General features: G+C 43.3%; 1 protein-coding gene across 1 annotated transcript in view; it reads right to left on the minus strand.

The window, feature by feature from the left end:
• The window catches only part of si:dkey-206f10.1 (adenylate cyclase type 8), a 59,487-nt gene extending 36,201 nt beyond the window's left edge, over window positions 1-23,286 (minus strand). The window contains exons 1-8 of the mRNA XM_042095146.1: window positions 23,102-23,286; window positions 14,085-14,872; window positions 11,031-11,219; window positions 10,324-10,473; window positions 8,753-8,883; window positions 8,158-8,269; window positions 7,093-7,220; window positions 5,954-6,112 (exon numbers count right to left, since the gene is read on the minus strand). Of these exons, the coding sequence (XP_041951080.1) occupies window positions 5,954-6,112; window positions 7,093-7,220; window positions 8,158-8,269; window positions 8,753-8,883; window positions 10,324-10,473; window positions 11,031-11,219; window positions 14,085-14,774 (1,559 nt within the window). The 5' untranslated portion in view covers window positions 14,775-14,872; window positions 23,102-23,286. The remainder of the gene's footprint in view (window positions 1-5,953; window positions 6,113-7,092; window positions 7,221-8,157; window positions 8,270-8,752; window positions 8,884-10,323; window positions 10,474-11,030; window positions 11,220-14,084; window positions 14,873-23,101) is intronic.
• Window positions 23,287-23,666: the final 380 nt, after the last annotated feature.

Raw genomic sequence — 23,666 nt, forward strand, 5'->3', positions numbered from 1 at the left:
GTAAACTCAATTTTACTTGTGTACGTCTTGACACAAGGAGGGCTTCCAGAAGTTCACCAGAAGTTCACTAGAAATTTGCCATTATTGGCTAAGTGTGGTGGCAAATCACTGGCAAAGACATTTGCAAACTTATTGTTGCCAGAACTTTGCTGCAAGTTTGCCTTTAGCGGCCAACATTGGCAAACTTCTGGCAATATTTTCTAGTAAACTCATTTGTTTCCCACAAATCACCCACAATTTTGCTGCAAATCTGCCGCAAACATTTCATTTTTGTAAGGGTAGCTGTCACTGAAAAAACATTTTCCTAATTACCAATTATTCATTATACTTACTTGTGTGTAGTATCTACTATTGTTTTTCAGTGTGCCCACACTCCACACAATCACATTAACATATAGGAATACATCATATGTTTTCCCACATCTCTGAGACCAGTTGGAGTAGTTTCATTTCTCTGTTGTTGAGATAGTTTGAAGACATCTGTAGCCTATTGCAACAATCTTGTTTGGGCTGTTTTTAATTCTTGGGCTAGGCCCAAGTTTCATTTTACATTTCAGTTGGACTTCCTGAAGCTATTTGCACAATTTACTTTGATACAGAGTCAAGATAAGTCTTTGAAAAAACAAAAGACCTATTGTTTAGCTATTGCTAAGCCCTGTCCATCGAACGCTGATTAGCCAATAGCATGCAGACATATTCAGCCTTTTAATTTGCTTTATTCACGCTATGGGGTACACTCATTAACACGTTCTTGGCAATTACAAGCGGATGCATAGAACACAACAATGAAATGGTAGTTTTGCAATATGCATGGGATTAATGCAACACAGATACGTGGAATGTTTGCTTTCAGTCTTGTATGATCTCACTGTAAATTCAATTCCTTCCTCCAAACCTATTCTAAGCCAATTTCTGACTGCATGAAAACATTTACTGATATAACCATGGCCACAGGGGCACCTTAATACCACCGGAGGCCCCTGGGCTTTAGAGCCCCCCCAAGACAAAAAACGGGAATATTAATTATGACAATGGCCCGCAATCCGACCCGCTTATTTACAAAATGTTTTGTAACGCTTTTGCTTAATCTAACCTAACATGCAGTTGTAGCCTATCATTATTGAGCCTAAGTAAAACCTTTACATATGCTAAACAGGAAGAGAATCACGTCAGCCTAACCATGACATTGCTTATCAAATAGGCTACTGCACGAAAACAAAGCGTTTAACTTTTACAACACTGGCTAGGCTAAGTTAAAAGGTGGATTAGACATGTGTGTTTCAAGCTTTTCAAACGTGTGTGTGGGTGTGGGTGTGGGGGGTTCTCCCTGGGAAGTTTTTTGAAATTCTGGCTGCTGAACATACCATTTTAATGTAGTTTGGAAAGCACCGAAATACCTTTAGCATGAAGAACAAGCAGTTCTGGCTCATGTGACTGCTGCCTGACACTACCCTACATGAAGAAATATCTCACGATCACAATAGAGAAAACATATTATTTGTGCGAATGGACTAGCACAAACATAGCTTTGGTGACGGAGATGCAGATCACTAATTCATTTCTTTGCAACAGCCCATGTTCTGCGTTCACTCCAAAGAGACAAGTGAAATACATGTTTTTAAAGCCGTTTCATTGCCAGGCTATTTGCTACGATATTTACCTGCTATGCCTTCTGTTTTTATGAACAGTTACAGGAATCCACGTCATTTGTTATATTGTTGCTTCTAACCTACCCACGTTATCTCCAGTGGTTTTCAGTTTGTCAGTCAGTTTCAGCCTCTCCTCTAGCTCCTCTACACCCGTTGGGATTTGTTGGGATATTGTTACATTTTGTTACACTTCAGAAGAGAAGACAAGGGGGCCTGATGTCATCGTAGCAGTACGATGTGCTCAATTATTTGGTAGGCTAGCTCCAGAGTAATGACTCCGCGAATACGGACACAGCCGTTTATTTTCATTCTTGATTATTATTATTATTATTAGGAGGCCCCTCATTGGTTGAGGCCCCTGGGCTGAAGCCCAGGTAAGCCCCTGCATTAAGGCGCCAGTGCTGGGCACCACCATACTGTAGGTTATCCACCTATCAGATTTTGTGTTGTTTTTTTTTTTTTACAGAAATACCAACACCCAAGGCCAACTTTAAATGTGTGTCTGTGAGTTAATTACACATCCAAGTCCCTGGGAACACACACACACACACACATACATTCACACACACACACACACACACACACACACACACACACACACACACAGGGGCGTAGCAAGCGTTGGGGATGTGGGTGTTATAACGTACACACTTCTGCTGGAACACACACTTTTTGTCAGATTAAATTGAAAGTAAAATATGGAAATAAACGCTCCCGTAAAGAGTTGGAACCGTATCTACCATAACGCACACACAGAGAGAGGTCTATTGATTTGATTGAATGTTCATCCAGCCAATCAAGTTAGCGTCAGTGAAGAACCAGAGCCGCTCTGATCAAATTCAAAGCGTGCGTTTTTCAAGGCTGCTGCTAATTGGGTCTGCATTATATAGTGAGCAGATTTGTGGTAGAATTGAAATGATAATTGTTACCACATTATGCTAATTTAGTAGCCTAAACCAAAATTCACTGTCTGACTGTGTGACAGTTTTAGTCACAATGTAGAAATGCAGGGAGTCAAAGTGAAAGCGGGGGTGCGCATTTGTTGTTTATCAATAAAGATGTTTCCATTGATTATTTAAAAAGGATATGAATAATTTTGGACATGCCATTTTTCATTAAAAAAATTTAAAAAGATAAAAACGATTATTGTTTTAATGCCATGTTTCAACCACAAACCTTTTGGCATGTGACAGTGCCATTTTTAGTCAGAACAAACATATTGGTCAAGAGAAAATCAACATTAAATCAAGATTTGCCAGGGGTATGAATCATTTTGTTCTTAGCTGTACATACATAAATGATATAAACCTACATCCAGCTAGATCATCCAGATCATCCAGTTCTGCCTTTGTGGAAAGTTTTTAGCTCAGTTGTTCCGCATTACAGACAAGCCCTTGTTGATATGAGTTAATCCATGGTAACTCTCCGTCCAACTCCCAACATGTTTGCAGAGACTACTCAAATTGTATGCAAGTGTTCACAAACATTCTTGGAAAGCTCAATGCAAACAGAAAATTGCTTGCCAACATTTGCAAACGTTTGCCTATGTTTGTGAATTTGAACTTTGAGAGTGCCTAATTATAATCTAACCACAGTAATCACCATAGCGGTGACTTTCTTTATCTATTTCAATAATTTTACACCATTTCTAAGACATTAGTTGGCCTATATATTTTTTTACACTGTATGAATCACATACTACAACATATATTTATATGTTACTACAGAGTTTTATTTTAGCATGGGTTTCCTCCGTAAAAGAGACCTTCAGAGTAACTTCACAGCATGCGGTTAAAATCCTTAAATTCACGGTTGTGTCTTGGCTTTATTTTTCTGGCTAAAAAAAAGTCACTCTTAACAGCCGCCTGTCTTTGAGAAGACGTGAGATATCCACTGGAATTGTTTTTATTCTATTACTCTTGCCAGGGAATCCGTGTTATGTGGCTATAAGCTGCTGCCTAGCAGATAAAACATGTTTAAATGGCTATAGCCTACATTTAAAATGATTTATTGGCTAGAAATGATGCCACATGTCTACATTCAATGCTATTTAAGCCACTTCAAAAGTTTGTTTAGATCTCTTTGATGGCATAAGTAATTTGACCCACATCATCTGACTGGATGACTGTAAGGGCGTGTCTTGGCAAGTGTATAAAACACACACTCAATTCACCTCATCATCATCACATCCCACTAGAAGACTCCAACCCACATTCACCATCCAACATCCACCATCCAACAACATGGTGAGTCTCAGGACAACCCTGCCTTTCATTTGATTTAATATGCCATGAATGTGATTTCAAGAGACTTCTGGTTGGCTGATCTTGATTGTTTCACTATTTGAATTCTGACAAAAAATCCATGACTTTCACCTATAATACTGAAAAGGTGTGTATTTTTGCATCCAAACTTCATCCCTATCTCATTGCAAAAGTAATACAAGTATTGCAGTTCATTTTTGCCGGCTTGAGTTGTAAATGCCATCCTTTGCACTGTTAGGTTTTTGAGTAATTTGTGAGTCACTACAAGCCAGAAAATATACAGTTTAGTTAATTAAAACGCTTGACAGCACATATGTTCCTTTTGCGGTACAAATGAACATGTCTAATGACATGGGGGACCACCTTCAGAAATGTGCGTGTGTGGTTCACACACGTTAGGATGTGAAAATCACTATCAATTCTCTTAATTACAGAGCAAACTGCCAGCCGATATCCCTGGTGTCAAATCTGATTTGACAGTGTTTGGCACCTTGACAAAGCTAGTTGTCGGTGGTCAGATTCCCTTCGCTGCCAGTGAGAGGTACAGTAGGCCTACACACATCTCTCATTTGCTGAGCTAATGATGGATTGTTTCTGGTGATAAACTCTATTTACGATGAAAACTTCACTTCCAATTCACTGCATTCATCTGTGCTCAACCGAACACAGCCATGCAAATAAAACCTTTTTTTTGACAAGCATAAAGATTTCAGTTGGTCCAGATTCAAATAACCTGATTCTTTGGATGGAAGTGCGCTTCGACATGGAGTCCATCGACATCTACACAAAACGTGACGGAAAGTGGAGTACTGAAATCAAGAAAGACAATCCCTACAAAAAGGGTGACCAAATGAGAGTGAGTGAAGGAGAGAATTTGAAAATGTTTCACGTCGTCATATTATTTTTAATTAGAAACTCATTAAAAGTTTTTATATTGACTTTTGTGTTACATCTTTCTTCATCCAGGTTACACTGACAGCCACACCCACAAACTATGTCCTGGAAATATTAGGGATAAAGGACAAGATGACTATCTGTTATCCTCCACAAAGTGCCCCCCCAACCCTGATCTGGCTGGATAATCAATTGCATCTGAATGAGCTTCAGGTGGCAACCAAATAAAAGGCACCCAGCTCCTTTTAGAAAATATACAAGTCTTACATTTAACCAGTGGAAATAATAAAATATTCCACATCAAGTTTTGGTTGTGTTTTTAGACTGAATGTCTGAAATGTCTGAATGACTTGTGTGCTAAATATGTTGCATGTGACAGATGGTTCCATACGGTTACATGATAACCTTAGTAGGACAGATCCCAAGTGGACTAAAAAGAAGCCATTGCTGTGTGTGCAGTGCATACCGCATGGAGATTGGGTTATTTAGGGGTAACTAGGCAACCAGAACAGGAAGTAGACTTGAGGACCAATGAGAGACAGACTAGACTACAGCGAACAACGACATACTGCCACCACAGTGACTGGTAGGTTTGATTCTGTGGGCCTGAACCTAACTCTAACCTAATGGTATGAAAGGTTCAAAATGCAGGAGCTTCACAGAGAAATATTGAAAGAGCTTTAAAATGCAGTGAACACAGCTTTTAAAATACGGCGGAAACGCTGAAACAGCACAGAATGCTGCATCCACCAGCATCAGGAGAGACCAGGCTCAGTATCATAGAAAAAAGATTGCGCTGGATACAATAAACAGGCTTCATGGACTAATGATTAGCATGTGTGTTAAGGTAACATAAAGCAAGACTTGGTATTACTCCTTGTCATCACTTTTCAAATTTCACACACACACACATACACAAATGCACACGCAAACACACACACACACACACACACACACACATACAGACCCCCCCCCCACACACATAGGCACACACACACACAGGCACACATACACACACAGGCACACACACACACACAGGCACACATACACACACAGGCACTCACACACCGAGGCACACACATACTCAGACACACTCACACACACACACACACACACTCACACACACTCACATACACACTCACACACCCAGGTATGCCTCCTGCCTCCAGCATGTTGGCGATGCCCACGTCCCAGGACCAGACGTCGAACTGCCACTTCTGCAGGCCCAGCACCCCACACAGCACGGAGCCCGAGTGGATCCCGATCCGCATGTCCATGTCCTGCTGCAGATGCTGCTTCACCGACCTGAAGGGGGCGCCGCAGGGAGAGAGCCGCAGGTTAAAGGGTCTCCTCTTAAAGCACAGCTGGTGAACAGGGGCAGGTTAAAGGGTCTCCTCTTAAAGCACAGGTTAAAGGGTCTCCTCTTAAAGCACAGCTGGTGAACAGGGGCAGGTTAAAGGGTCTCCTCTTAAAGCACAGGTTAAAGGGTCTCCTCTTAAAGCACAGCTGGTGAACAGGGGCAGGTTAAAGGGTCTCCTCTTAAAGCACAGCAGAAAGAGAGGCGCAGGTTAAAGGGTCTCCTTTTAAAGCACAGCAAGAAGACAGGGGCAGGTTAAAGGGTCTCCTCTTAAAGCACAGCTGGTGAACAGGGGCAGGTTAAAGGGTCTCCTTTTAAAGCACAGCAAGAAGACAGGGGCAGGTTAAAGGGTCTCCTCTTAAAGCACAGCAGAAAGAGAGGCGCAGGTTAAAGGGTCTCCTCTTAAAGCACAGCTGGTAAAAACAGTGTTAAAGGGTCTCCTTTTAAAGCACAGCTGGAAGACAGGGGCAGGTTAAAGGGTCTCCTCTTAAAGCACAGCTGGTAAACAGGGGCAGATTAAAGGGTCTCCTCTTAAAGCACAGCTGGTAAACAGGGTCTCATCTTAAATGGGCAACTTCGACACAAATGAAGCAACGGTAATGGGGTGAGAAACATAAGGTGTCTGAATACCAGCAGTGCAGGCAAACTGACTGAGCACCGTTTGCTAAGCTGGACAAGCTAACAGGTGCAGTGGCCAAATGTTTTCCTGTTGGAATGGGGACTTGGGTTGAAGCATGTCCACAGCATGGATGTGCCAAAGAAACCGGTTCATGTTTTCACAGACCAGAAAATCAATGATGCAGCATGTAGGTTGTAAATGGGACTTACAGCATTGTCATGTGGCAGGGACTGACTGTATGGTGTACTGAAACTGACCATAACGTCAGGCGGATAGGACCGATCGTATTGTCATGTGGATGGGACTGACCGTATGGTGCTGATCATGGCGAGGCCCATCTCCACACAGTAGCGAGCGTGGGCCTGTTGGGGCTCGGGCACCCCAGAGACGCAGTAATAGCAGTCGCCCAGGATCTTAATCCGCATGCAGTGGTGTTCCTGCGCACGGGCAGAAAAAGATTACAGCAAGTTAATGCTAATGTTGATGCTAATGATTATGTTAATGCTAATGTTGATGCTAATGATTATGTTAATGATAATGTTGATGCGAATTATAATATTGACGCTAATGATAATGTTGATGCTAATGATTATGTTAATGCTAATGTTGATGCTAATGATTATGTTAATGCTAATGTTGATGCTAATGATTATGTTAATGATAATGTTGATGCTAATGATTATGTTAATGATAATGTTGATGCGAATTATAATATTGACGCTAATGATAATGTTGATGCTAATGATAATGCTAATCTTGATGCTAATTATAATGTTGATGCTAATTATAATGTTGGTGCTAATGATCATGTTGATGATAATGTTGATGGTAATGCTAATGTTGATGCTAATGATAATGTTGATGCTAATGATCTTGTTGATACTAATGCTAATATTGATGCTAATTATAATGTTGGTGCTAATGTTGATGCTAATGATCATGTTGATGGTAATGCTAATGTTTAATCCATTGGTGTTAGTGTAATCCAGTGGTGCTCCTACAGACAGGAGTCCTGAGATGAGAGAAAAGGAGGGGAGAAGTACAGAGGACGGAAGAAGAGAGAAGAGAGGAAGAGAGAGAAGAAGAATGGAGAGGGGAGGAGAGAGAAGAGAGGAGGAGAGAAGAAGAATGGAGAGAGAAGAGAGGAGGAGAGAGAAGAGAGTAGGAGAGAGAAGAGAGGAAGAGAGAGAAGAAGAATGGAGAGGGGAGGAGAGAGAAGAGAGGAGGAGAGAAGAAGAATGGAGAGAGAAGAGAGGAGGAGAGAGAAGAGAGTAGGAGAGAGAAGAGAGGAAGAGAGAGAAGAATGGAGAGAGAAGAGAGGAGGAGAGAGAAGAGAGGAGAGGAGAGATGAGATAACACAAGATAAGGAGTCACCTCAGCCAGACGGTCGAAACGCCCAAAGAGCTCGTTGAGTGTCCGCACCAGCTCCTGAGCCGACATAATCATGGAGAGCTGCGTAAAGCCCTTAATGTCCGCAAACAGAATGCTGCAAACACCACACACACACACACACACACACATACACATGCACACGCACACACACACACGCGCACACACATGCACACTCACACACATCACACACACACACACACACACACACACACACAGAGGTGAGGTGGGGATGCAGAGGTGTATCAGCAGACTTACAGCATACAAGTGCACTCACTTACTCGGATCAAATTGAGTGTACTGAAGTGTACTAAACTCTTACAGGTCTTAAAACAAATTGAGCGTACTAAATGAAATCCTAAAAAGTGTACTAAACTGTAACCGATGCACTTGAGACCTATCATACATTGCTGTCATCAGTCTATACTGGTGTGATGGAAATTCAACTTAGGCTGGTGTACTGGTGGATGTTCATTTAGACCCAACCTAATTGGATGTAGTTTGAGACTCCTTATGGTGGTTCATTGGTGCTTTGAGACTCCTTATGGTGGTTCATTGGTGCTTGTGGATTGAGACTCACCTTACGTTGCTGTACTGGTGGATGTAGATTTTGTGGAATTGTTGGGGAATGAGTTCATCATCCAAAGCTGTCATGTCCGCCATCATGTCCAAGGCAACGAAGCGAGGCAGGATAGACAACACTAGACGCTCCTGTTATCAGAGCATAGAAAACACAAGACTCATCAACACACATACGGCAGGATAGACAACACTAGACGCTCCTGTTATCAGAGCATAGAAAACACAAGACTCATCAACACACATACGGCAGGATAGACAACACTAGACGCTCCTGTTATCAGAGCATAGAAAACACAAGACTCATCAACACACATACGGCAGGATAGACAACACTAGACGCTCCTGTTATCAGAGCATAGAAAACACAAGACTCATCAACACACATACGGCAGGATAGACAACACTAGACGCTCCTGTTATCAGAGCATAGAAAACAGAAGACTATCACCAACACACACACAGCCACTCGGAAGACTCATCAACACACATACGGCAGGATAGACAACACTAGACGCTCCTGTTATCAGAGCATAGAAAACACAAGACTCATAACCTTCCTCTGGCCCCCTGTATCAGCTCATAGAATACAATAATATAATAAGTAAGTTTCTTAAAAGAAGGAGATAGCAATTATCAACTATGACAAGCCAGCTGGAACCTGCCGCTCTCACACTCCCTATCATGCATGCTCAGATGCGTTCCCATTTAAATGGAGTAGCATGCCCTTCAAATTAGATCTGCTGCAGTGGAGATTACAAAGAGCATCATCATCTCTATGTAACATGCTGTTTTGACATTGACATTGTCAACGTTCTCTAAGAAAAGTGAAAAGCAGTTTGCAGTAAAGATAACCACAACGTCATCCATCACAGGAAAAAAAATAGCGACCAGCCCGATGACCAAATTAAATGCTCGGCGGGCCGTAATTTGCCCACCCCTGACATATGGTTATAAACATATGTTGTTTGTTGTGTTTGCCTATGGTTATAAACATATGTTGTTTGTTGTGTTTGCCTATGGTTATAAACATATGTTATTTGTTGGACAGTTGAAGTAAGTTGCACAGTTGTTTGTCTCCTGGTTCTCCAGCCTTCATGTGTTTCTAAACATGTAATAAAGAGTGTTTCGCTTATGTAATGAAGGGTGTAATAAAGAGTGTAATAAAGGGAGTAATAAAGGATGTAATAAACGTCTTGCCTGTAATAAAGGGAGTAATAAAGGATGTAATAAACGTCTTGCCTGTAATGAAGGGTGTAATAAAGAGTGTAATAAAGGGTGTAATAAACGTTGTGCCAGTAATAAAGGGAGTAATAAAGGATGTAATAAACGTCGTGCCTGTAATGAAGGGTGTAATAAAGAGTGTAATAAAGGGTGTAATAAACGTTGTGCCAGTAATAAAGGGAGTAATAAAGGATGTAATAAACGTCGTGCATGTAATAAAGGGAGTAATAAAGGGTGTAATAAAGAGTGTAATAAAGAGTGTAATAAAGAGTGTAATAAAGGGAGTAATAAAGGGTGTAATAAAGAGTGTAATAAAGGGAGTAATAAAGGGTGTAATAAACGTCGTGCCTGTCTCTGGTTCTCCTGCTCCAGCTTCAGGCGGCCCTCGATGCAGCGGCGCGTCTCCAGGAAGGCCTGCCTCTGTGCTCGGTCCGTCAGGTAGTGGATGAACAGACCGGCCGTGTTCATGCACACATACAGCAACCCTTTGGCCAGCAGCTGGGGAATCATACACACACATTCACACACACACACACACACACACACATGCATACACACACACACACACACACACACGTACACACACACACACACACACACACACACATACACACACACGTACACATACGCACGCACACACACACAAACACAGTTTCATTCATTTTGATAAATGTATTGTCTTTGTATTATCTTCTGGGTCAAACTGTCTCAGGCTAATGACACATTACTAATGAAGTTAGCCACTCTTAGGCCTTTACTTTGTTGAGTAAGTTTAAGTAAAAGTTGTCGCTGGCATTGAGTTTGATTGAGGAGCCCTTGTTATCATATTAGCATACTCTCTGGATGTTATCATATTAGCATACTCTCTGGATGTTATCATATTAGCATACTCTCTGGATGTTTTATGGCATGAGATAGAGGCCCACTTTACTCACCATCAAAACATACACAGCCCAAAGTGTACACCCCCACTAACCTACAAGACAAACGCACAGTAACACACACACACACACTCTCTCTCTCATTCACACACACACACACGCTCTTCCACCCACCTTCCTGAGCGCCTGTGTGTCGTTGTGGTGCAGGGCAGCCTCGGAGGCCAGGTGCAGGGCGGAGGTGAGGGTTCCGGCGCAGATGGCCCAGACGAGGGGCAGGGGCAGCATGGTGTAGGTGGCAAACAGAACAAACATCACGTACCAGGACGAGTTCCCCTCCAGCCCGTACGCCAGGCCCCCCAGCACCTGCACACACACACACACACGCACACACACACACGCACGCGCGCACACACACACACACAGCACAACCATCAGGGGGCGCTAGAGATACGTAACAGCACACACATACACACACACGTATGCAACAGCACCACTATCAGGGTAAATCAAATCAGGCTACACGCATATGATATGGTAAATCAAATCAGGCTACACGCATATGATATGGTAAATCAAATCAGGCTACACGCATATGATATGGTAAATCAAATCAGGCTAATATGATATGATGACAAATCAGGCTACACGCATATGATATGGTAAATCAAATCAGGCTAATATGATATGATGACAGATCAGACTGCACGCATATGATATGGTAAATCAAATCAGGCTACACGCATATGATATGGCAAATTAGGCTACGCATATGATATGATGACAAATCAGGCTACACGCATATGAGATGGTAAATCAAATCAGGCTACACGCATATGATATGGTAAATCAGACTACACGCATATGATATGGTAAATCAAATCAGGCTAATATGATATGCTAAATCAAATCAGACTACACGCATATGTGACCAGGCATGGCAAAACCAGACTCAAGTCGCAGAGACGCAAGTCGCGAAAAACGTCTTTGAAGGTTTTTTTTTTTCAGAATTAGTTATTTTCGTTTTTTTGCAGAATGTGCAAGTTGAAGTCCTAAAGAAGCAATTCCATGTTTCAGATAACAGCATTGGTTGCTTTAAAAGTGTATATTTTGTCTTTGAAAATGGTGAAGTTTCAGGAAGTAAACCAGCGTTTGAATTGGGCGTGACTATTAGTGCTCTTTTGTTCTGTCGGCCAATCAGCTGTATGCTAGAAGTAACCTCATGGCTACTTACTGAACCAGAATGCTGTTTGTTTACAATTGGAATGGAGATGGACAAAGCACAGCGGATTGCAGATGACCTGAATCTGATGATGAAGGAGACTTCATTACATTGGAGAACATCCCTAATCTAGAGCTGACCTTAGCCTAAGATAATTACAACGAAGAAGAATCTCTCGGTCTGGCAGCAGAGGAACTAGAACGTAAAATATCAGATGCTATTTCCACAGTTACATTTGACGGGGATAAAGTTTGTGTGTTAGAAACTTTATCCATTGCTACTAGCTAACGTAGGCCTACTGTCGTTATCTATTGGCACCATAGGCTACTAGCCAAAACCCATTACAGATAGTTTCGGTGGGCAATTCATTTGAATAATGCGAGAATGTCTTGTTTTGACTGATGGCAGGTTGCCTCATCATGTGTGCATTCAAATTAACAGGGTTTGCAAACGTGATCTCATGTTTGTTTAGTTCGCGTTTTAGACTATTTTATCCATTGCTAAACCTGCTAAATCCATTGCCAACCTGGTGCCTTGCACTGGGTGTTCATTCAAAATAACATGGTTTGCAAACGTGATCTCATGTTTGTTTTAGACTACTTTATCCATTGCTACTAGCTGGTTCTGTAACCCATTACAGATAGTTTCGATGGGTCATTAGCACTGCAGGCTGACAAATCAGTGACCGTGACAGGGGGGAGGGTTGATCTTAATGTCATGTAAATGAGGACCATTGTGTTCCCCTCCCATGGATTGATGGATAAAGTAGTCAAATTGAAAACCCTGATTTCTCAGCTTGTAGCTTTGAGATGTGTATACTTTAAAATGGCTACAACTTATTCAAATATTATCAGATCTCCATGAGTGGATAGCTTTGAAACTACACTTTCAGAATCTGTGAATAACTCAAAATGTCTCTGGGGAGACATGTGCCTGGTTTTGCCATGCCTGGTCACATATGATATGGTAAATCAAATCAGGCTACACGCATATGATATGGTAAATCAGGCTACACGCATATGATGACAAATCAGACTACACACATATGATATGATGACAAATCAGACTGCACGCATATGATATGGTAAATCAAATCAGGCTACACGCATATGATATGGTAAATCAAATCAGGCTACACGCATATGATATGGTAAATCAGGCTACACGCATATGATGACAAATCAGACTACACACATATGATATGATGACAAATCAGACTGCACGCATATGATATGGTAAATCAAATCAGGCTACACGCATATGATATGGTAAATCAGGCTACACGCATATGATGACAAATCAGACTACACACATATGATATGATGACAAATCAGGCTACACGCATATGATATGGTAAATCAAATCAGGCTACACGCATATGATATGGTAAATCAAATCAGGCTACACGCATATGATATGGTAAATCAGGCTACACGCATATGATGACAAATCAGACTACACACATATGATATGATGACAAATCAGACTGCACGCATATGATATGGTAAATCAAATCAGGCTACACGCATATGATATGGTAAATCAAATCAGGCTACACGCATATGATATGGTAAATCAGGCTACACGCATATGATGACAAATCAGACTACACACATATGATATGATGAAAAATCAGACTGCACGCATATGATATGGTAAATCAAATCAGGCTACACGCATATGATATGGTAAATCAGGCTACACGCATATGATGACAAATCAGACTACACACATATGATATGATGACAAATCAGGCTACACGCATATGATATGGTAAATCAAATCAGGCTACACGCATATGATATGGTAAATCAAATCAGGCTACATGCATATGATATGGTAAATCAGGCTACACGCATATGATATGGTAAATCAAATCAGGCTACACGCATATGATATGATAAATCAGGCTACACGCATATGATATGGTAAATCAAATCAGGCTACATGTTTTAATCAGAGGTGACTGCTGTGCTTACACTGTGTGTTTGACTGCTAACTCCACGCACCTGTGTGGTCTGGGAGAGCCAGCAGAGCAGCCCGGCGTAGTGTAGCCATCGCGGGGAGTCCGCCTCCTTGCACGCCAGCATGACCACGCACAGCGCCGCCGCCAGCGTCATGAACGCGCCGGTCAGCCAGCCGCGCGTGGATTCGTCGCCGCCCCCTGGAGCCAGCACCAGGTACAGCAGCAGCAGCTGCAGCTTGGCGGCGGCGTCGATGAGGCTGGCGACGACCAGCGAGGTGCGGCGCTGGTGCGAGGAGTGGCACTGGTACAGCTGCTCCAGGTCACGTGACTTGAAGGTGTGGCGCAGCAGGGGCAGGTAGACCCCGCGGCACGCGTGGCCCCAGCGGACGAAGAAGTCGGCGTCGCTGGCGTAGTAGGACTGCGCGCCCGTGGAGAACTGCCGCTCGTGGGGGGCGCAGGGCTGGACGCGGGCCACCGAGCTGCGCCGCTTGGACATGCCGCCACGCGAGGCCTTCTGGCGGATCTGCTGGTTGATCTCGTCGATGAACTCGTCGGTGACGTACATCTTGCGCGCGGGCTCCACCCCCACCTCCTCGCTCAGGTGCTGCTGGCTGATGACGTGCTTGACCGCGTTCTGCCACAACAGCTGCTTGCGCTGCAGCCCCGGCGACATCGGCACCGTCACGCAGGCCGGAAGTGGCATCTTCTGACCCTCCTCGTTGAACGTCACCATGGCGGAGACGGAGGGCGGAGAGCGTTCGCTGAAGCGCTGGTCAGGACTCAAGGTCACGTCGGCCGTCCTGTGGAGAGATGCTGATGTCTAGTCCATGCCTGCGGAGAGGAGGAAGAAGAGCTCATGCACTCCATACAGAGAGATAACTTCAGAGGAAGCTCTAATAAACCCTCCACTTCATTTCCATGACACTATATGAGGCCCGTCTGAGACCAGGCGTGGTTTTCTAGAGCAGGCGTTGTTTTCTAGAGCAGCCGTTATTTTCTAGAGCAGCCGTTATTTTTTAGGGCTGGTGTTGTTTTCTAAAGCAGGCGTTGCTTTCTAGAGCTGATGTATAGATTGACAACTGTGGGAGTGGTCAGGTGACTCATAGGGTAGCACACTCACACAGTGCTAAAGAAGACTAGCGGCTACAAACGCTACAGTGCTAATTACTGATTTAAAAACAATTGAATTGTGAATTTTCAGAGAACAGCTTGAACTAAAGAGTGAAATCAATCAATTTGAGAAAACAATAATTAGATATAATATTTTTCATCCAACTGTGTAACAGGTTAAGCTACAAATGTAGATGTAGACATCCTTCTCTTCCCCTATCATGTCACTGTACAAGTAGACATGTGCTGTTAGTAGCTCCCCTTATGCTTTTGGGTTCTTGTTCACCTGGTTGTGTTTCCTTTCCGTAACTTTCTACTGTTCTGTTACCGAATTACCTGTTGTGTTTACATACATTATGTACTGTTGTGTTTACATACATTGTGTACTATTTTGTTTACATACATTATGTACTGTTTTGTTTACATACATTATGTACTGCTTTGTTTACTGTTTTGTTTACATACATTATGTACTGTTTTGTTTACATACATTATGTACTGTTTTGTTTACTGTTGTGTTTACATACATTATGTACTGTTGTGTTTACATACATTATGTACTGTTGTGTTTACATACATTATGTACTGCTTTGTTTACTGTTTTGTTTACATACATTATGTACTGTTTTGTTTACATACATTATGTACTGTTTTGTTTAGATACATTATGTACTGTTTTGTTTACTGTTGTGTTTATATACATTATGTACTGTTGTGTTTACATACAATATGTGCTGTTGGTCTACTCTCCATGTGTTGTTGTTGCCCTGTCTCTTTATCCGCCTCTTTTCACACCCTAAGTTTACATCTTGTTAAATCAGCGGCTCCACCTGTGCTCAGCTAGCTCAGCCTTGCTAAGTGTGTTAGCAATACTCTCAGCCTTGCTAAGTGTGTTAGCAATACTCTCAGCCTTGCTAAGTGTGTTAGCAATACTCTCAGCCTTGCTAAGTGTGTTAGCAATACTCTCTGCCTTGCTAAGTGGGTTAGCAATACTCTCTGCCTTGCTAAGTGGGTTAGCAATACTCTCAGCCTTGCTAAGTGGGTTAGCAATACTCTCTGCCTTTGCATCTGGGCATGGAACTGCTGTGGGATTGATGCAGTTGAGCGGTGAGGATTCTGTTTGCTATGCTCACCCTGCAATCTGGACATTCTTGTAGTCTTTTGTTCCCTTTGCATAAGATGAAACCCAACTCTCACTTGCATCCAGCATCTATAATCTGGCAATATATAATTCTATAATTTATATAACAAATAATCATTAAAATGATAAACTTGTTTTGAAGTTCTGTGAACATTTTTGAACATTTCCACTCTGAGAGTAGCCGGCCCAATCAGTAAGGAGGACGTGCATTACGCACACTCCTGAGTGGTACGAAGCCCCAGGTGCGGAGTCCAGATTTAGCGCTGAGCTCATTATTGCTGATGAGGGCTATAAACTGCTGCTGGTATCATGCCTGTGTGTGTGTGTGTGTGTGTGTGTGTGTGTGTGTGTGGCTGGCCGATTTTAGACTGCACCTTCTACGGGAGACCTAGGTGAACCGAGGCCATTTGTGTGTGTGTGTGTGTGTGTGTGTGTCCAGGGGAACTGAGGCCATCGCATCAGAATTCACTTTGCAGATCCATCTGACAATTCCTCAATTCACAGCAATTTCCAAAATCACCGGAAACACAGGAACCAATCAAAACTGCTTATCTGGCATGAGGCGGGCTTTATATGATAGCAGACAGGGGAGTACAGTTAAGAGCACTGTTGAGCCCAACCAATGGGTGTGCTGATGGTCTTCTATTAAAATTGAGTATATGACTAGATTTCAACTGTGTTTCATTTAACTGTATAACACAGCGCTCCTCTAGAGACCTGTATAATAAACACAGAGCTGCTCTAGAGACCTGTATAAACACAGAGCTCCTCTAGAGACCTGTATCATAAACACAGAGCTGCTCTAGACTAGAGACCTGTATAATAAACACAGAGCTGCAATAGAGACCTGTATAATAAACAGACACAGAGCTCCTCTAGAGACCTGTATAATAAACACAGAGCTCCTCTAGAGACCTGTACAATAAACACAGAGCTGCTCTAGACTAGAGACCTGTATAATAAACACAGATCTGCTCTAGAGACCTGTATAATAAACACAGAGCTGCTCTAGACTAGAGACCTGTATAATAAACACAGAGCTCCTCTAGAGACCTGTATAAACACAGAGCTCCTCTAGAGACTTGTATAATAAACACAGAGCTGCTCCAGAGACACAGAGCTGCTCTAGAGACCTGTATAATAAACAAAGAGCTGCTCTAGAGACACAGAGCTCCTCTAGAGACCTGTATAATAAACACAGAGCTGCTCTAGAGACCTGTATAATAAACACAGAGCTGCTCTAGACTAGAGACCTGTATAATAAACACAGAGCTCCTCTAGAGACCTGTATAATAAACACAGAGCTGTTCTAGACTAGAGACCTGTATAATAAACACAGAGCTCCTCTAGAGACCTGTATAATAAAGCCTGTGGTCTATCTGTGCTTCTGACCGCTGCTCCTCTTTGCTGCTCTCAGCCTCTCTGATGCCTTTCCTCTCCTCTGCTCAGACAGTTTGCGGTTCTGAGAGCCTCTGCACCAGAGAGCTGCTATGCCAGGCTGCTTTAGAGTGTCGCTCTGCACCATGCCAGGCTGCTTTAGAGTGTCGCTCTGCACCATGCTATGTCAGGCTGCTATGCCAGGCTGCTTTAGAGTGTCGCTCTGCACCATGCTATGCCAGGCTGCTTTAGAGTGTCGCTCTGCCCCAGAGAGCTGCTATGCCAGGCTGCTTTAGAGTGTTGCTCTGCACCATGCTATGCCAGGCTGCTATGCCAGGCTGCTTTAGAGTGTCGCTCTGCACCATGCTATGCCAGGCTGCTTTAGAGTGTCGCTCTGCCCCAGAGAGCTGCTATGCCAGGCTGCTTTAGAGTGTTGCTCTGCACCATGCTATGCCAGGCTGCTTTAGAGTGTCGCTCTGCACCAGAGAGCTGCTATGCCAGGCTGCTTTAGAGTGTTGCTCTGCACCAGAGAGCTGCTATGCCAGGCTGCTTTAGAGTGTCGCTCTGCACCATGCTATGCCAGGCTGCTTTAGAGTGTCGCTCTGCACCATGCTATGCCAGGCTGCTATGCCAGGCTGCTTTAGAGTGTTGCTCTGCCCCAGAGAGCTGCTGTGCCAGGCTGCTTTAGAGTGTCGCTCTGCACCATGCTATGCCAGGCTGCTTTAGAGTGTCGCTCTGCACCATGCTGTGCCAGGCTGCTATGCCAGGCTGCTTTAGAGTGTCGCTCTGCACCATGCTATGCCAGGCTGCTTTAGAGTGTCGCTCTGCACCATGCTGTGCCAGGCTGCTATGCCAGGCTGCTTTAGAGTGTCGCTCTGCACCATGCTGTGCCAGGCTGCTATGCCAGGCTGCTTTAGAGTGTCGCTCTGCACCAGAGAGCTGCTGTGCCAGGCTGCTGCCCTGCTAACTGTAGCTGACAGACGAGAATGTTGAATCCAGCTAGAATAGAATATAGAATATCTTTACTTGTCATTGGCACATGTACAACGAAAAATAAAGACATTCTATATTCTATTCTAGCTGAATGCAACATTCTACAGTATCCTTAGCAGAGAAAAACAACCATCTTCAGCAAACACAAAAAGCCGTTCCAACCAGCTACCTCAAGCAGATACACAATGTCTCCACTACACGATGTCTCCACTACACTATGTCTCCCTCCACTACATGATGTCTCCACTACACAATGTCTCCACTACACTATGTCTCCACTACACAATGTCTCCCTCCACTACACTATGTCTCCCTCCACTACATGATGTCTCCACTACACTATGTCTCCCTCCACTACATGATGTCTCCACTACACAATGTCTCCACTACACTATGTCTCTACTACACAATGTCTCCCTCCACTACACTATGTCTCCACTACACAATGTCTCCACTACACTACATGATGTCTCCCTCCACTACACAATGTCTCCCTCCACTACACGATGTCTCCACTACAGCCTGCAACTGCACTGCCTACTCACACACACCTTGAATAAGAGCTACACTATCACTGATCAGCTCACACACACACTCCTACACTATCACTGATCAGCTCACACACACACTCCTACACTATCACTGATCCGCATTCTATATTCTATTCTAGCTGAATCTATATCATCCACATGATGATATAGATTCAGCTAGAATAGAATATAGAATGTCGCTCTGTCGCACACTCTTACACTATCACTGATCAGCACACACACACACTCCTTGAGCTACACTATCACTGGTCAGATCACACACTCCTTGAATATAAGCTCCTGCTCTCTGACACCTTCCTCAGTACCAAAAGCACTTGCTCCAGACAGCATACATAGAGTCAAAATAACCAAAGGCAATAGCTAATGGACTTCTCTGTCATAGTATGTGTGTGTGTGTTGCATGTGCGTGTGTGTTTGTACACTAGCTAACTTATATGCTTCATGGGCTCTTTAATTATGAAACAAATTGCTACTTTTACAGATCATCTAGTGAGTGGTGTGGGTGTGTGTGTGTGTGTGTGTGTGTGTGTGTGTGTGTGTGTGTTTGTGTGTGTGTGCCATCACATCATCTAGCGAGTGGTGTGTGTGTCATCAGATCATCTGTAGTAGTATAGCACTTTTTTATAATTGCGATGCCAAACTTCAGGGAAGTGTTCAATGTAAGAGGTGTATGTGTGTGTGTGTGTGTGTGTGTGTGTGTGTGTGTGTGTGTGTGTCATAGTAAGGTGTGTGTGTGTGTGTGTGTGTGTGTGTGTGTGTGTGTGTGTGTGTATGCGTGTGTGTGTGTGTGTTTGCGTGTGCGTGCGTGTGTGTGTGTGTGTGGGGTGTGTGTGTGTGTGTGGGGTGTGTGTGTGTGTGTGTGTGTGTGTGTGATTCATTTGCCTAAATTCATTTTTCTCAATCGTTTTGATGCCTGTGTCAACTCTGACATCACGTTCTCAAAACAGTTCTCAAAACACCGTGTCTGAACAAAAGCACTCTGGCCAAAATGACACATTTTGCTTGCAAAAGGCTGTTACTCTCTCAAAACACTTAAAACATGCAGCAAAAGCAAATTTTGCCTTCAAACAAAGCATCCTGTCGTCAAATCACTATGTCATTTCAATCAATCATTAGGCCTACACACTGGACAACAAAATGCAAAATCTAGTTCTCAAAATGAGCATTTTTGCTATGTCTGTTCCATTACTTTCTCATTTTTCTGGTATCAGAAAAAAACTGTGATAAGACTAAATATACTGAATAAAAAATAATTTATTCATTCTTCCAAAGATGTAACTGTCATTGACATGTAAGACCTACAGTAAATACCAAGGCAAGACAAATTGCATTGAACTACAACTAATTTTTTATCGAAATAGACCTACAGTAAACACCTTTTGTACTGTTTTCTCCACCAATTAGGCAATACAGTACTTTGTCTAAATGTGCATTAGATCCAAAGCTTACTTGCAAATAGCAACACAGAACAGACATGGCATCTCTTATGGATAATGAATGATTGCTGATTGAAGAATTGTGCAACGGAGTTTCACACAGGTGTATCAGAGATTCAGACTTATGCAAGGAATCTATACCAGCTGTGAAAAGATGTTTTCCTTTTGTTAAGCACGGGAAAACCAATAGAGTTTGTGGTTTTTGAATGACTGTGTTAACTGTTTTGCAAAAGGGTGTGAGAAATGTGTGAACCCAATGAAAATGTGTGAACACATTCGCAAGAGATTACTTCTGCTGTGCAAAGAAAGTGTTCATGAAGACCAAACTGTAAAAGGTCTTATATTGGAAGTATTTTGGCTTTGGTTCTCTTCTGACGCTTCCAGGTAGATCTTGCCTTTGTTCAGGTCAGGGATCTTGGGCTCAAAAAGGTTGGTGTATATAAGTATAAGTATATATACTTTTTTGATCCCGTGAGGGAAATTTGGTCTCTGCATTTAACCCAATCGGTGAACCACTGGAGTAAGGGGTGTGTGCGCGTATGTGTGAGAGAGAGGGAGTGAGTAAGGTGTGTGTATGTTAGTGACAGTAAGGAGGGGGGTGTGTGATAGTAAGGAGTGTGTTGATGTTAGACCAATGTTTTTCAACCACTGTGCCGGGGCACACTAATGTGCCGTGAGAGATCATCAGGTGTGCCGCAGAAAATTACCCAAATGTCACTCACTGGTCCAGAAAAGCAACTGTTGCATCAAAGAATTTATAACCACATGCTCTCATTGATTGTATGATTGCACTATTTGTGGTATGCAGGCATTGTACAACGGGGGCCCCATATCCAGTATTCACAGAATCATCACATATCCAGTTCATAACAACAATTAAATTAGATATAGTCACCTACAAATAAAACAGAGGGCGCTTGTTTTATTGAGCAGGTCTTGCATAGAAGCCATAATAAGGCCATATCTGTGTATTATTTGACATTTTAGGCTATGGTATGTTTATTTTTTCTTCACACAGGATGTTAGTGTGCCGTGGGACATTTTAAGTGTCAAAAGTGTGCCATGGCACAAAAAAGGTTGAAAAACACTGTGTTAGAGTAAGGGGTGTGTGTGTGTGTGTGTAAGAGAGAGAGAGAGATAGGGAGTATGGTGTGTGTGTGTGTGTGTGTGTGTCTGTGTGTGTGTGTGTGTGTGTGTGATAATAAGGGGTGTGTGTGTGAAATAGTGAGTGGTGTGTGTACACACACACCAATAACCCTGTGTGACCTACCATAAATCAGACTTCTACAACTCACCATATACTATCACATCAGGAGACCTGTGTGTTGACCTCAGAATACAGACACACACACACACACACACACACACACACACACACACACACACACACACACAAACACACACACAAATACACACACAGACACAAACACACACACACACACACACACACACACACACACACACACACACACACACACACACACACACACATTCACATCAAGAGCCCTGTGTGTGGGCCTTAGAATACACACACACACACAAGTACAGTACAGACCTGAGCATCTGTTTTTACTGTACCTGTCCTCTGATACAACGTAATGTCTTTAAACACACACACACACACACACACACACACACACACACACACACACACACACACACGACACATTCAATGCCATTTATCGCTAAGGCAGAACCCAGCTGGTACCTGCATCTCTATGTACCTGCATCTCTATGTACCTGCATCTGCGTACCTGCATCTCTATGTACCTGCATCTCTATGATCCTGCATCTGCGTACCTGCATCTCTATATACCTGCATCTGTGTACCTGCATCTCTATGTACCTACATCTCTATGTACCTGTATCTCTGCGTACCTGCATCTCTATGTACCTGCATCTCTATGTACCTGCATCTCTATGTACCTGTATCTCTGCGTACCTGCATCTCTATGTACCTGCATCTCTATGTACCTGTATCTTTGCGTACCTGCATCTCTATGTACCTGTATCTTTGCGTACCTGCATCTCTATGTAACTGCATCTCTATGTACCTGTATCTTTGCGTACCTGCATCTCTATGTACCTGCATCTCTATGTACCTGCATCTCTATGTACCTGTATCTCTGCGTACCTGCATCTCTATGTACCTGTATCTTTGCGTACCTGCATCTCTATGTACCTGCATCTCTATGTACCTGTATCTTTGCGTACCTGCATCTCTATGTACCTACATCTCTATGTACCTGTATCTCTGCGTACCTGCATCTCTATGTACCTGTATCTTTGCGTACCTGCATCTCTATGTACCTACATCTCTATGTACCTGTATCTCTGCGTACCTGCATCTCTATGTACCTGCATCTCTATGTACCTGTATCTCTGCGTACCTGTATCTCTATGTACCTGCATCTCTATGTACCTGTATCTCTGCGTACCTGCATCTGTGTACCTGCATGTCTGCGCTGTCTCTGTGTCCGAGTCTTAAGTCCCCATGAGTCTGGGTTGTCACATCCATCGCTGCTTCATGACGCGGTCAGTCGTTTCGCTAATCCAGTGGTCTTCACCGTCGTCCGCCACAGCTCTTCTCGTGGACCCCCGGCTCCCTGACGCCCAGAGAGAGAGAGTTCACTGTCCCAAGATGTCCCAATATTTCCCCTGTAGCAGCGGCCCTGGACCCACACCCAAACAGCACGCAAACAAACAAACAAACAAACAAACAAACAAACAAGCGAGCACCTGCCGCAGTAGTGTCAGCAGCGGTGCACCTCTCACCTGAGTAGCCACAAGTAGCCACAAATAGCCTGCGTGGCACACAGGACCACATGCAGGCAGGTTTGACTCAGGGCTAAAGAGGATTACTTAGTGAGCACCACCACTAGCCCCCCTCCCTCTCTCTCTCTATTCCTCCTCTCTCTCTATCCCTCCCTCCCCCTCTCTATTCCTCTCTCTCTCTATCCCTCCCTCCCCCTCTCTCTAACTCTCTCTCTCCCTCCCTCTCTCTTTCTATCCCTCCT

This window comes from Alosa sapidissima, chromosome 6, assembly GCF_018492685.1.
Source record: "Alosa sapidissima isolate fAloSap1 chromosome 6, fAloSap1.pri, whole genome shotgun sequence".
Taxonomy (NCBI): domain Eukaryota; kingdom Metazoa; phylum Chordata; class Actinopteri; order Clupeiformes; family Clupeidae; genus Alosa; species Alosa sapidissima.